General features: G+C 33.5%; 1 protein-coding gene across 2 annotated transcripts in view; it reads right to left on the reverse strand.

Annotated features, from left to right (window-relative positions):
- The window catches only part of RFX3 (regulatory factor X3), a 290497-nt gene that overhangs the window by 237037 nt on the left and 40121 nt on the right, over positions 1-13339 (reverse strand). The window contains exons 8-9 of one of the 2 annotated variants that reach the window (XM_036261527.1): positions 2572-2612; positions 941-1023 (exon numbers count right to left, since the gene is read on the reverse strand). The exons of the other annotated variant lie outside the window; for it this stretch is intronic. Coding sequence (XP_036117420.1) covers positions 941-1002 — 62 coding nt within the window. The 5' untranslated portion in view covers positions 1003-1023; positions 2572-2612. The remainder of the gene's footprint in view (positions 1-940; positions 1024-2571; positions 2613-13339) is intronic. 2 annotated transcript variants of the gene reach the window in all.

The raw sequence follows: 13339 nt of genomic DNA on the forward strand, positions 1-13339 counted from the left end.
GCATTATAGAAGTAGTCCCACTGCTGCCTTTAACAGAGCAATTTGTAACTTGGCTTTTTATGTCACTTCATACAGTAAATAAATGTAAATTCAACTCATGGGGCGAGATACTTCATAAAATATAATCATGCAAAGTATCAACAATATGCTTGATGATTTAGTTATAGCTATTGATTTATGGTTACATATCAAATAATGATTTAGTTATAGCTATCTTATGTAATTATGTAGGTGGTATTTACTATAATGTAAGCATTTAGCAAATTCATACAGGAGAGAAATTTCAAATTCGTGATTGTTACAAGAAGGAAAACGAAAAAGGATCTATTTAAGCACCTCATGGAATTCTATTTCATATAATTTAAACTTTTCAGGAAGTTCTGAAATCTAATTACTCTAATAAATGTTATATTATTCATCAAAGCAAGAATATGCTACATGATTTACAAGGCATAGAGTTTATGGTCTAAGCTAGACATATAAACATACATAAATTTTTTAAATCTCATAGTAAAACTAAACATTTACTATTGTTGGAAGTATACGAGAGAACAAAAATTTTCACCACATGTTAACATGAATTTTCTGTTATTGTAATTTTTATTCATATAATTTGATTTCCCAAATCTCCAAAACAATTTTAACAGAGAGTATGTTAGTCAGTAAATAGCATTTGTCATCCTGATCCTAAAGCTCACAGAATGTGCTTTGGATGAAGACAGAACAGTTTTAACACCAACATGTAAAAAGCCATTCAATAAGGTCAAAGCAGCATTATAATTAGAAATCAGAGCAACAGACTAAAAGAGAAAAAGCGTAAGATTACCTCAAATTAACATTTACTCATAAATAAAAACTCAGCAAACGAGAAATAGAAGGGAACTTCCTCAACATGAGAAAGGGCATCTACAAAGAACATACAGCTAACAGCATACTTAACGGTTGATAGTCCAAATGTTCTTCTAAAATCAGGAAGAGGACAAGGATATCCTCCCTCATCATTTCTATTCAACACGGGAGGTCCTAATCAATGCAATAAGGCAGGAAAGATTAATAAAAGGCAGAAAAATTAGAAAGAAGAAATAAAACTGTTTTTATTTGCAGACAACATAATTATCTCTGCAGAAAATCCTAAAGAATTTTTTCAAGCTATTAGTAATAATAAGTACATTCAATAACATAGGGTTAAAAGTTCAATATATAAAAAGTCAAATATATTTCAATATCAGCCATATTGTATTTCATACTAGTAAAGCCAGTATTGAAATTTATAATAATATAATTTATAGTAGTATCAAATATATGATATAGATAAACTTTTAAAATATATGTAAGACGTATACACTGAAAACTAGGAATACCTGGTAAGACAAATCAAAGATCTAAATAAATACACAGATATATCATGATCATAACACTCAATATTGTTAAGATATTTATTTTCCTGAAATCAGCAGAGTCAACACAATTCCAATCAAACTCCCAGGAAGTTTTTTATGGAATATGACAAGCTAATTCTAAAATTTATATATAAATGCAAAGTACCTGAAATAATTACCAAAAACTTGAAACACAAGACAAAATAGGAGGAATTATATACAACTTAATTTAAGACTATAAAGCTACCATAATGAAGAAAGTAGGGTATTGATGTAAAGATAACAATAAAAAAATAGGAACAGAAATATACCCATATGTATATGGTCAGTTAATTTTCAATATAAATGGCAAGAAAATTCAACCGAGAAATTATAGTCTTTTCAACAAACAGTGCTGGAAAAATTGATAATCATGGAAAGATATAAAAATGAATTTACTTACATCATATATGAAAATTAACTCAAAATTTATCATAGATCTGAGGATAATACAGGGTGGAACAAATGTAGGTTTACAGTTGTGAGAAGGTAAAACAGTTTATTCTTGTATTATTATTTATTAATTATTGCATTATTTTCCATATACACACACCTGTAAACCTACTTTTGCCCCACCCTGTCCTATAAACTCCTACACAAAAACATGAGACAATTTAAGTGACATTAGGTTAAACCAAAATATTTAATATTCTGCCAAAAGCCCAAAGAACAAAATTGATCAACTAAATCAAAATGAGACTTTTGTTCTTTGAAAAGACACACTTAAGAAAATGAAAGCACAAGCCCACAGATGTGGGAAAAAGGTTTGGAAAACATATTTCTGATAAAGGATTTGTAATATGAAGAATAAATATCTAAAAACAACTCAATAAGGAGATTAGAAAACAACAACAAAACATATTCTTTTAAAATAGGTAAATGGTTTAGACACTTTACAAAAGAAGATATGCAAATAAATAAGAATATGAAAAGATACTCAACATCACTGGTCATTTTAGAGAAATACAAATTAAAACTACAGGGAGTCACCACTACATATTCACTGGAACTATCGATAAAATAACAGCACTGCTAATACCACGTGTTGGCAAGGATGTGGAGCAACAAGAACTCATACTTTAGCAGTGCGGATGTAAAATGGTACAGCCACTTTGGAAAACAATTTAACAGTTACTTATAAAGTTAAACATACCTTTACCATATGACTTAGCAATCTCTCTCCTACTTAATTACCTGAGTGAAATAAAAACATATGCTCATACAAACACTTGTAGTAAACATACCTAATAGCTTTACTCATAATAGCCAAAAACTAGAAACAATCCAAATACCCATCAACTTGTACACAGAATAACAAAAGTGTGGCATAGCTATACAATGAACTACTACTTGACAATAAAAAGGGACAAACTATATGAATCATATACAGTATAAAAGAAGCCAGGTACAAAGACTACATACTGTATGATTCCATTTATATGATATTCTAGAAAAGGCAAGACAATAATGACATAAAGCAGATCTATGGTCACCAGGGGCCAATGGATGAGAAGACTGACTACAACAGGCAGAAACAAACTTTTGGAGGTGATGTAAACGTGTATCTCAGCTATGACAGTGGTACATGACTGTATACTTTTGCCAAAACTCATCAAATTGTACATTTTAAATTGGTAAATTATATAGTATGTAAATTATACCTCAATAAAGCCAATAAAAAATAAAAGCACTCAAATATATGTTGAAGACATACATTGGTGGGAATGTCTGATAACTTACCTATCCAAGAAATAACTATAACTTGTTTGAATATGTAAAAATGCTTGAAAAATGCTTTAAAAAAACTGTGAAAGGGTATCAGTGGAAAAGTCAGTCTCTCATCCCCACAATTTCTATGCCATTTATTATTAAATTTATATTCACAAGGAAACTATATTAATAGATGAGGACCTGCTCACTAATTAAGGTACCTATACTTTAAAGATTGTTTTATTAAAATAGAAGACTCTTGAACCAATAACAATGTGTACATCAGTACACATTTTCGAGAGAGGGACCTTCCTGAAACCACTTACAATCTGAAGCCTTTACTCTGCAAATCAGAGTGTCAGTGGTCTGTCAGCATCTTAGTATCCCTCTTTTAAAAACCTGATAAACCTTGTACTGAACTTGATCTCCTTGCAAATAAATATAAACCATTACTCATCGATATGTCAATTTGGATATATTACAAGTCATATAAAATATCCTTAAAGAGTAATTACAAAATCAAAGCTATTATTCTCCTATTCCAGGAGTTTATAGTACACCTTAGAAGGCATATACAAAATGTATTAATAATATAAGATACTATATATGACATATAATAGATATTAAAAATATGTATTATACATAGCAATGAGTGGTAAAGACAGTAAGATTGCTATGGTAAAAAAGAAAGCAAAAGTGGACTAGAACAAGCTATGAGGGACTTGACTCTTCCCAAACAACAGATCTGAAAAAGATGAATGAGCATAAGACTGACACAGATGTGACTATGTGAACATTTTTAGTGGAGAAAGTAGAGACTACTTATCTGAATTGAAGATTAGAGAGAAGTAGAAGATAAGATTGGAAAAATAATATTCATTTATCCAAGAAACATTTATTGGGTCCCTATTACATGTCAGGCACAGTACAGAAATGAAGCTAATGGAAATCCTAGACTCAAGAATTTGGTCTTTTCATTGTACATCAATAAAAGTCACAAGGTTCTACAGAGCTCACGGCAATTTCATAAACATTATCTCAACCAATATTCACAACAAATCATTTAAAGCGGAAACAGAGACTTAGGAGGCTATATTTTTATGTTTAAATGTCATATAGCCAGAGATGGGGGGTGGGGCGGACTCATCCTACTCCTAGCTCAGAGCTCTTTTTTTTACCTCATTTTCTATACCATTCAACTCCTTTTCTCAAGAAAATAAGTCAGTTTTTTAAAAGTGTAATGTGATCTGCCCGGCCAGTATGGCTCAGTGGATTGAGCATCGTCCCATGGACTGAGAGGTCCCGGTTCCATCCCCAGTCAGGGCACATACCTGGGTTGCGGGCTCAGTCCCCAGTGGTGGGCATGCAGGAGGCAGCCGATCAGTTTCTCACATAAATGTTTCCTTCTACCTCTCTCTCTCTCTAAAAAAAAATTTTAATTTAAAAAAAAAAGTGTAATGTGATCAAAGCAATGTTCTAGTCAAATACATGTGGTCATGTTTTGGGGTTGAATAAGAAGGCAAAGAACCTGGAGAGATCTACTACTACTACTCTACTACAGTCATCCAGGAATAGGTGGAACTGTAGGAATAAAAGTCATTGTCTATGAGACTGTATAAAAGGATTCAACTGGCTGTCCTATTTGAAAATGCCAAGAGGGAGACCAGTAGAACCACTGACAAAGTTGAAATGTCAACAAGTGGATCTATTTCATGGAGGGAATAATCTGCAGTGGTCAAATTATCCCCCAAACACTAAAATATTTGGTCAAATGTTATGCAAGTCTCTACCCCTAAAACCAGAATAACCCCGGGTTTATTGCCATTGACTATTTTATTTATAGTTTATTTAATTGTTTATTCTTAAAAGTCTAAACCCTCCACCAGCCTGCAAAGGTATCCATATTCAAAATGTCCAGTAACAGTTTGTGCCCACATTCTGGATACCTCTGATGGCTAGTATTCCTAATTCTATTAGAATAAATAAATATATGTTTAATTAAATCTATAACTGAGTCAAGGCTTTATTTCAGGGATCAGGGTTATTTGCCAGTCATAAGTGAATGCCTAATCACAGGTGTGCAACTGAGAAAATACTTTAAAAATCTACAAAGAGATGAAGTACGTAATATCTCTTAGATGAAATTATTTCTCAGGGCAGGGTTATATTTGTCACTTCTCCCAAGATTCTAAAGAATTTCATTCATTTATGATATTAGTTTACTGATGAGAACACTGGACTAGTAGCTCTTTAATAACTATAAATCGAGATCCCATTCCAACGGATAAACTAGTTCTTATTTTGTTATTTTCATTTTTTAATTTTCTTTTTTGTTAATCTTCATCTGAAAATATTTTTTCCATTGACTTTTTGTAAAGAGTGAAAAGAAGGGAGGGAGGTGAAGGGTAAGAGAGGAAGAGAAACATTGATGGGAGAGCAACACATCAATTGATTGCCTTCTGCATGCACCCCAATGGCTGGGATGGAACCTGCAACCCAGGTACGTGCCGTGGACCTGGAATCAAACCTGAGACCCTTTGGGTGCAAGGGCTGAGGCTCTAACCATTGACCAATACTGACCAGGGCTAAGCTAGTTTTTAAAAGGGAATAACAAAGAGGGTTAGAACCCAACTAATATCATATGCAACATGGAAAGAACAAAGGTCATTGCTGCTCTTTGCAATGGCCAGTAGAGGTTGCCAATGTACAAGGACACATAGGCCTCTCCTTCCACCTCACAGACTCATGAGTTGTCACCAAAACAAAAAACATTCCCATGCTGTAGCATCAAGCCCAGAATTCTGAGCTTATCATAGAGCATTATTCAACAACAATCACCAAGTTGTCTTTTTAACCACAGCTTCTGGGCATGTGTCACAGGAACAAAGATACTGCAGAATATTTTGAGTACTTCTGAAAGATCACACTTAGCTGCTCTCTGACCAAAAGAAACCACCATGCTTTATATATGATTATCTTTCTAGAAAAGATACCTCAAGTTTTACATTTGAAAATGGGTATTTTTACTGAAGAACAGCACAATTATAGTCTTAAAATCCTTATTTGAATAGATGTATTATTTAACTTTTTCAAATAAGGTGAATCAGTTACAACCAAAGGAAATGTTCAGTTACTGGGTACAAAGTCATAATCTGATCTATAATTTGGAAGTATCAATCTTAAATTATAAATACTAATATGCTTAAAAGGAATTTCCTAATATTCAGCAGTTAGGTGAGATTGTGTCCATCTGTGCTTCTCTCCCAAGACCCAGAAACACAGATACTCAAATACACCAAGGGGCAATCACATTTTAAAATTCATTTTGTGAACCTACTCTACAATTTAAAGAATTATTTATCTAGCCCTTTTCGAGCTCCACACACTGCTATTTCTTGTAGAGAGGAACTCTGCTGTCAATCATTGCTCCCTTTGCCACGAAAATATGTGCTGCAGCTTTCACTTGTCACTCCTATTATATGTAATGTAGGCAGCTTAGCACTAAATCAATTTAAGGAACTGCAGAAGTTAAATACATACATTATTATTATGATGACAGAAAAGGCAATGAATGTCTTGCAGCTCCATTTGCTTTCTTTGTTAAGAAAGAAAAAGCTAATTATCTTCAGCTGTCAACCATGAAGTCCTAGACCTATTTAAATCAACATTAGCCTTGGACAACTGAAAACATTTCTCATATTTTTGCCTGATTGTTTCCTTTTTGCAAAATATTACACATTCTGAGGACAATGTAAAAACAAGTTGAAAAATGTAAAACTACATATTTATATCCCTTTTCATAACCAATTCATTTTAATATTTCAAACGACAGACTGCCAATTTTTTGAAATACCCATTCTCCAATTAGTGTAACCAAAATTTAGACAGATATAAGCCTCTCCACAAAAAAAATCATATTAAAATTCAACTGAAATCCCACAGACTATTGGTTACAATGAAATTATGCTACAGATGATCAAGAGAGAAATTCTATCCATTTATTTAACAAAAAGAGAGAAAGGAAAACATGTCCCAAAATTGAAATGCTTATAAATGACAGAAAAGTCACACTGAATCATAGGCATCTATGTCTATATATTAATCTCTTTTTCTACCAATCTTCAATTTTCCAAGCTAGTCCCATTAGAATCTAGAACGAAATAACTAGTTTTTCTTTTTCAAGTTTTAGGATCAATTTGTATATTTCCAGTATATCAAATAAAAATAAAGAGAATATTCTTAAATCAAAGAAAAGCAAACTATCATCAATATATAAACTATGGAATCTCTTAACACTGTACTGTAAAAAGTACACAAAGGCATTTCTTGCTGACAAACATAAATATTCTCTGCATGTGCTCTGAGTCCTCGGTGAAAAAACATTATTTTCCTTTTATTTTCTTTAGAAAAGCTCTTCTCACAGGAAGAGACTCAATATTATTTTTAAAATTTCTGAAATCACTGTCCATTTAGCTTTCCAGAGAATTTTTTCACCATGTGTAACTCTTATATATAAGCAAAACTACCATAAATAAATTGAAACATACATGATTAGTAACATAAGAAACATTTTGACATACTGCCTAACAGAATTATCATTTTACAAATTATAGCTCCAGCCCTCGCTGGGTGGCTCGATTGATTGGAGTGTCATTCCCTACACCAAGAGGTTGAGGGTTTGATTCCAGGTCAGGATACATATTAGGTTGTGAGTTTGATTCCTACTCAGGGCATCTGTGGAAGGCACCAATTAAAGTTTCTCTCTCACATCGATGTTTCTTTTTCTCTCCCCCTCGCCCCTTCCTCTAGCTCTAAAAAATCCATAAAAACATATCCTTGGATGGAAATTTAAAAGAAAAAAGTTTTTTAATTATAGCTCCATATTTAAGTTATAAAACAGCTTTAAAGGAAAGCTTTTTCTAACTACACATGACCCACAAACAGACTTTGACTTTCTACAACCCCTCGTTGTAATCTTCCGGAATCACTACTGTATTTGCTGGAGGCAAGAGAGAAAATGTTAAGAAACATTAGTAAAATAGCATGAAAAGCAAATTTATCTTACAAAGAATCACATATGAAAACAGTTAAGATACACACATAGACATGGCCTATGTGATACGTAAATAGTGTAAAGTATATGATTGTCTAACCACTGTGCTGCACACCTGAAACTAATACAAAATAATATTGTGTGTAAAGTGTAACGGAAAAATAAAATTAAAAAATTAGAAAAATAACCCAAAAAAAAAAGAAGGAAAAAGAAATAGTAAAGTGGCTACACTGTACCAGACTCTAAGTATATTTCCCAGCAACCTCAAAGTAGTATTGACAGAATCAAGATTCCATCTCAACTTCTGACAACAAAGCCCAGGTTCTTTTCATAACACAATGCTACCTCTTAGCAGAGTTCTTTTCTGGCTTTACATTTTTAAAAAACTGTATTTATCAAGATTGACAGATGGTTGCCATCCTTTAGAATTGATGATGCTGGTGATCATGTTATCCTGTATAAATATAAACAGGGCAGAAATGAGAAAAATATAATTAGGAGGCAATCTTCAGTCTTAAAATGAAGATATGACGGATGATCTTCAAGGGTCCTTCTAGCATTACAATTCTAATATTTCTTGGGTTATTTATTTTGCTAAGATATTTGGGAGCAGCTATAGAAACCTCTGGCTATTTTCTAACTTTCTGAAATCTGTTCAAGATAATATTATAATACCTACTCAATCACTATTTTATAAAAACTTTTAGAAAGCATTTGCACTAATGTAATACTCACAACTCTGTGAGAGGTATTAGGTGAGGGGGCTCAAATAGATTGTGGTGACTTGGCCCAAATCACCAAACTATACAAAATAACAGAGCAATTGCAAATGCATGTCTATCCTACTCACAACTTAGAACACTTCCTATTCCATAGTAGATGTGACCAACAATAACAGCATTCACTTGTGCATCACCAAAACTTTGTCACATGCCCCCTTATTTTAGTCCTCAGAACAACTCTGTAATGAAAGAAGTCAGGTAATATTATTCTAACCTTTTTACAAAAAATGAAAACTGAGACTCAAGAGAATTTAAACCATTTGTTCAAGAATCCTTTAACATAGGTCTTCTGACTCCAAGTCCAGTGCTTCTTTTGTTATTGAAATGTACTGTCAATTACAAGTTGGCAGCTTCAATATAGCTTTGAAACATTTCTATGCCTACCTATGTAACATGTTTTCTCTAAACCTGAACTTCACTAAGTGTACTGAGCTCATGAAGGCATTATTTTTATGTTTATGTATGATATAGTAACTCATGTTTCTAATATAAGTTTATAAGATAGAAACATATTTTCTAAAGATATTTATCTAAGAGGATGCTCACCCAGATTTTGAATGATCAGGAATAAGTTTCTAATTATTAGAAAAATCCTACTTAAATCCCAACAGGAAAAAAAAAAGAAAAGATGCTTAATTTGGCAGTCTGTTAAGTTATAAATCAGCCTTCTCCTTGCTTATATCCAATTAATAAGACAGATAGTAGTACAGCCTTTCTGTCTTTAATTCCTCAGAATCTTCCTACCTAAATGCACTGCCATTACTAAAGCCCAGAATGATCTCATTTAGTAAAACAGCTTCTTGCCCTTTCATTAGGCCCTAATCTAAATTATAGTATAAAGACATAAGGTTCTGTACTCACGACTGGCTCGTGATAAAGGGCACTGGCTTGCCATGTGGCCTGATGAAGTCCTGGGACACAGAAAGATCTTTTTTTCTATTTTATCAGTCTTACAGCAGGCAATTTATGTTGAGCCAAAAAATAAAATATAATCTTTGGCCATCTGGTTCTGTAACACTCTATATTTGTTTAGAAAGGTCACTGTTGTCAAGTTATTGAATGTTATCTCTGGAATTGACAGGAAGAGAGGAGTTTCTGAAAGCAGGCCAGAAATATTAAAGCACCGGATATTAAGGTGTAAAGAAGTATTTAAACGGTTGGACTTTTAGTATTAAACAGACCACCATTCAAATCCCAACTCCACCACCTACGAGTTAAATGATCTTGGGCAAGTCAGCAGCTTTCTTAATCTATTTTTCCCATTGATAAAACATAGATACTGCCACTCTAGAAAGATAGTGCCACCATAAAATGGCATAACATATATATATATATATGATATATATATGATATATATATGATATATATCACTAGCTTACAGTTACCATTCAAAACTTACTCAACATTTTCTGTGTAATTTGTGTCCTCACTTTTCTTTAATTTTGAACAAAATTAAAATTTTCATTACTTTTATAAATACTTATCCAGACAGAAAAGTAAAATTTAAAGACTCACAATTTATACTATGCATATCAAATATGTGGACTTAGAGCTTACCTCTAACAAAAACTTCAGTGCATCCTAAGCATTTAAGCAACATTCATTCTTTTTTCATCAGCTTTATAGCGCCTATTATTGTGTTAGTGAAATGACTGGGTTGCTGTGTCACTGAAGAATGAATACTAGGCAATACCAAATTCATATCTGAACAACTTCAATGGGACTAAGACTGATGTTACTGGACAACTGTTACAATATCCTGATGTTGTTATGCAATAGTTACTTTCTTTGCATTATGTAGTTTTCTATTAATGTTTCACAGCAGTACTATAATCCAGCTATTGTAGTAACAAGATGACCCGCAGTTGATTTAGACTATTTATTTAGGCCTTTTCCCTTTGTGAGATTAGCAATGTACACAAATAATTAAAACAAACATTTTTAAAAGCTGCTTAATCAAAACTCCATCCAGGACATTGACAAAGAGCAACGTTTTCAATTCAGTAGGCCAGATTTCAGATCGACTTATGAAACTCCTTAAGTATCTCAAAGGGGGGCAAATATTTCACCTTCACTTTGACAGGCATGGCCATCAGGATGTACTAAACTAAATTATCCCCACACATGACTGGTTTCCCCCAAAATCAAAGTAGGCACTATAAAATAGAGCAAAAGCCACAGTTTCAGGCTAGGAAAGAACATTTTCTTCTGTTTTCTACCTCAAAAATTTGCTGCTATACATTTTCCTATTTGGAGTCAACAATAAAAGGTACATATCTTCCATATAAGCCATTGAGTGGATTCTCTGTTTTCTCCATAATATTGACGTAGGAGATTTGGGAGTAATTAAAAACAAATTTCATCTTATATGCATATATGCATAACCCATCAACAAAGACAATATTGTTGTGGTGAAGGTCTAGGGGTGGGTAGGGGCTGGGCAGAGGTGGGTAAAGGGAGGGAGGGGGAAATGGGGACATCTGTAATACTGTCAACAATAAAATAAATTTTAAACTCCCGGATCCAGCCAAGAAGACTACTTACAGACCAACAAGAATCTAAAACATGTATACCAAATTAAGGGCTATAAATAAAAATAGATCAGAGAAATCTATAAGCTTATACAGAAAAAATATTAACTGAGAAGCAACCCTGACCAGCCTTCACTTACTCAAATTATAAACCCACACTTTCCATTCCCTCTCCAACCATACCCACAGCTGTCCATGGCATGCTGAAAACTCAGTCTGTCAACTATCGTGGGCCCTGCACAATTCTACTCCCAAATGTTGAGTTGTATGTTTTCCCAAAACCAGTAGTATTTATTCCAAAATCTCATCAGGGGAGGTCTATTGTTATTATAATGAGCAAAATAATTAAACATTAGATAAACGATGAAAGCAAAAATGAAAGGTATCTTTAAAAACTAAGTCAAACGCTTTACAAAGACTTGATAAAGGCAACTTATTACAAAACACTGTTGTCGCAAGTAGTAAAAGAGAAATATGAAAACTGGAATAATGCATAAAATATAGAATAGTGGTTCTCAAACTTTAGCATAGAGGTTGTGAAAACATACACTGCTGAGCTCCAATCCCTTGGATTCTAATTCAGTAGGTATGGGGTAAAAGCAAAGATTATGCATGCTGAGAAATTTCCATGGGATGCTGATGCTGCTGGTCTGGGAAACACACTTTGAGAACCATTGCTTTTCAATTGTCTAAATTTTTAATCTACATTAAATAACAAAATGTAAACTGGAAATTACTTGTTATAAATGTTGATTTATGAAAGACTTGGAGTTCCAAATAGCAAATCTATATACTACAAGGAAAGACCTTGGCCCTAATCAGAACACAGTTCATTTGCCTGGGCCAAGGACAGACTGAAGGGTGTCAGGTTCAGTCCCTGGTCAAGGGCACATACCTGGGTTGCAGATTCAATCCCTGCTTAGGGTCATGAGGGAGGCAACCATTCATTGTGTCTCTGCATCAATGTTTCTCTCTCTCTCTTTCTCTCTCTCTCATTCCCTCCCACTCTATCTAAAAATCAATGGAAAAATATCCTTGGTTTAGGATTAACAACAACAACAAAAAAAATGTAAAAAGACAGTACATTTATATGTTAGAGATGTACGCAACATTTTTTATGGCCTACTATTTCAACTGACTTTTAAAATTAATGGATGTACTATGAGAACCAAACTTATCAGAAGAGATCTCCTGTCAAATATGGTCCATAAAAGTACCACTAGAGCCCAGGCTGAGTGGCTCAATTGGTTGAATTGGTTGGAGCATTGCCCCATACACCAAAAAGTTGCGGGTTCGATTCCCAGTCAGGGCACATAACTAAGTTGCAAGTTCAATCCCAGGTTGGGGCACATAAGGAAGGCAACCAATCGATGTCTGTCTCTCTCTCTCTCTCTCTCTCCCTCTCTCTCTCTCTCTCTCTCAAAATCAATAAAAACATATCCTCAAGTGAAGATTTAAAAAAAAAAAAAAAGTACCACTAGAGTTTGAAATTCCCTTCCACTTTCCTATTTGTTAAGAAGGAAATTCTAATGTGATAGCCTCCTTGGTTAAAAGGCTTCAAAAAAACATAAGCTCTCAATATCAAGGAAGCCTTAAAATAAAATGTAAGTATCATTATCTTCAATTTACAGATGAGATTTCTGCCTCTAAAAGGATAAGACACATCTAAAGGTAAGTCAGCCAACAAGTGGCAGAGTCAAAACTTGACTCCAGATCTGCTTCCAAATTGAAAATGTTGGTTTTCCCCCCCAACCTTACAGTATTACAGTATAGTCTTTAAACAAGAGAGGTTAAAAGCAACATTGAGGTCCCAATCAATCTTAGCATCTACAGAACAGAAAATGC

This window comes from Molossus molossus, unplaced genomic scaffold (genome assembly GCF_014108415.1).
Source record: "Molossus molossus isolate mMolMol1 unplaced genomic scaffold, mMolMol1.p scaffold_m16_p_14, whole genome shotgun sequence".
NCBI lineage: Eukaryota > Metazoa > Chordata > Mammalia > Chiroptera > Molossidae > Molossus > Molossus molossus.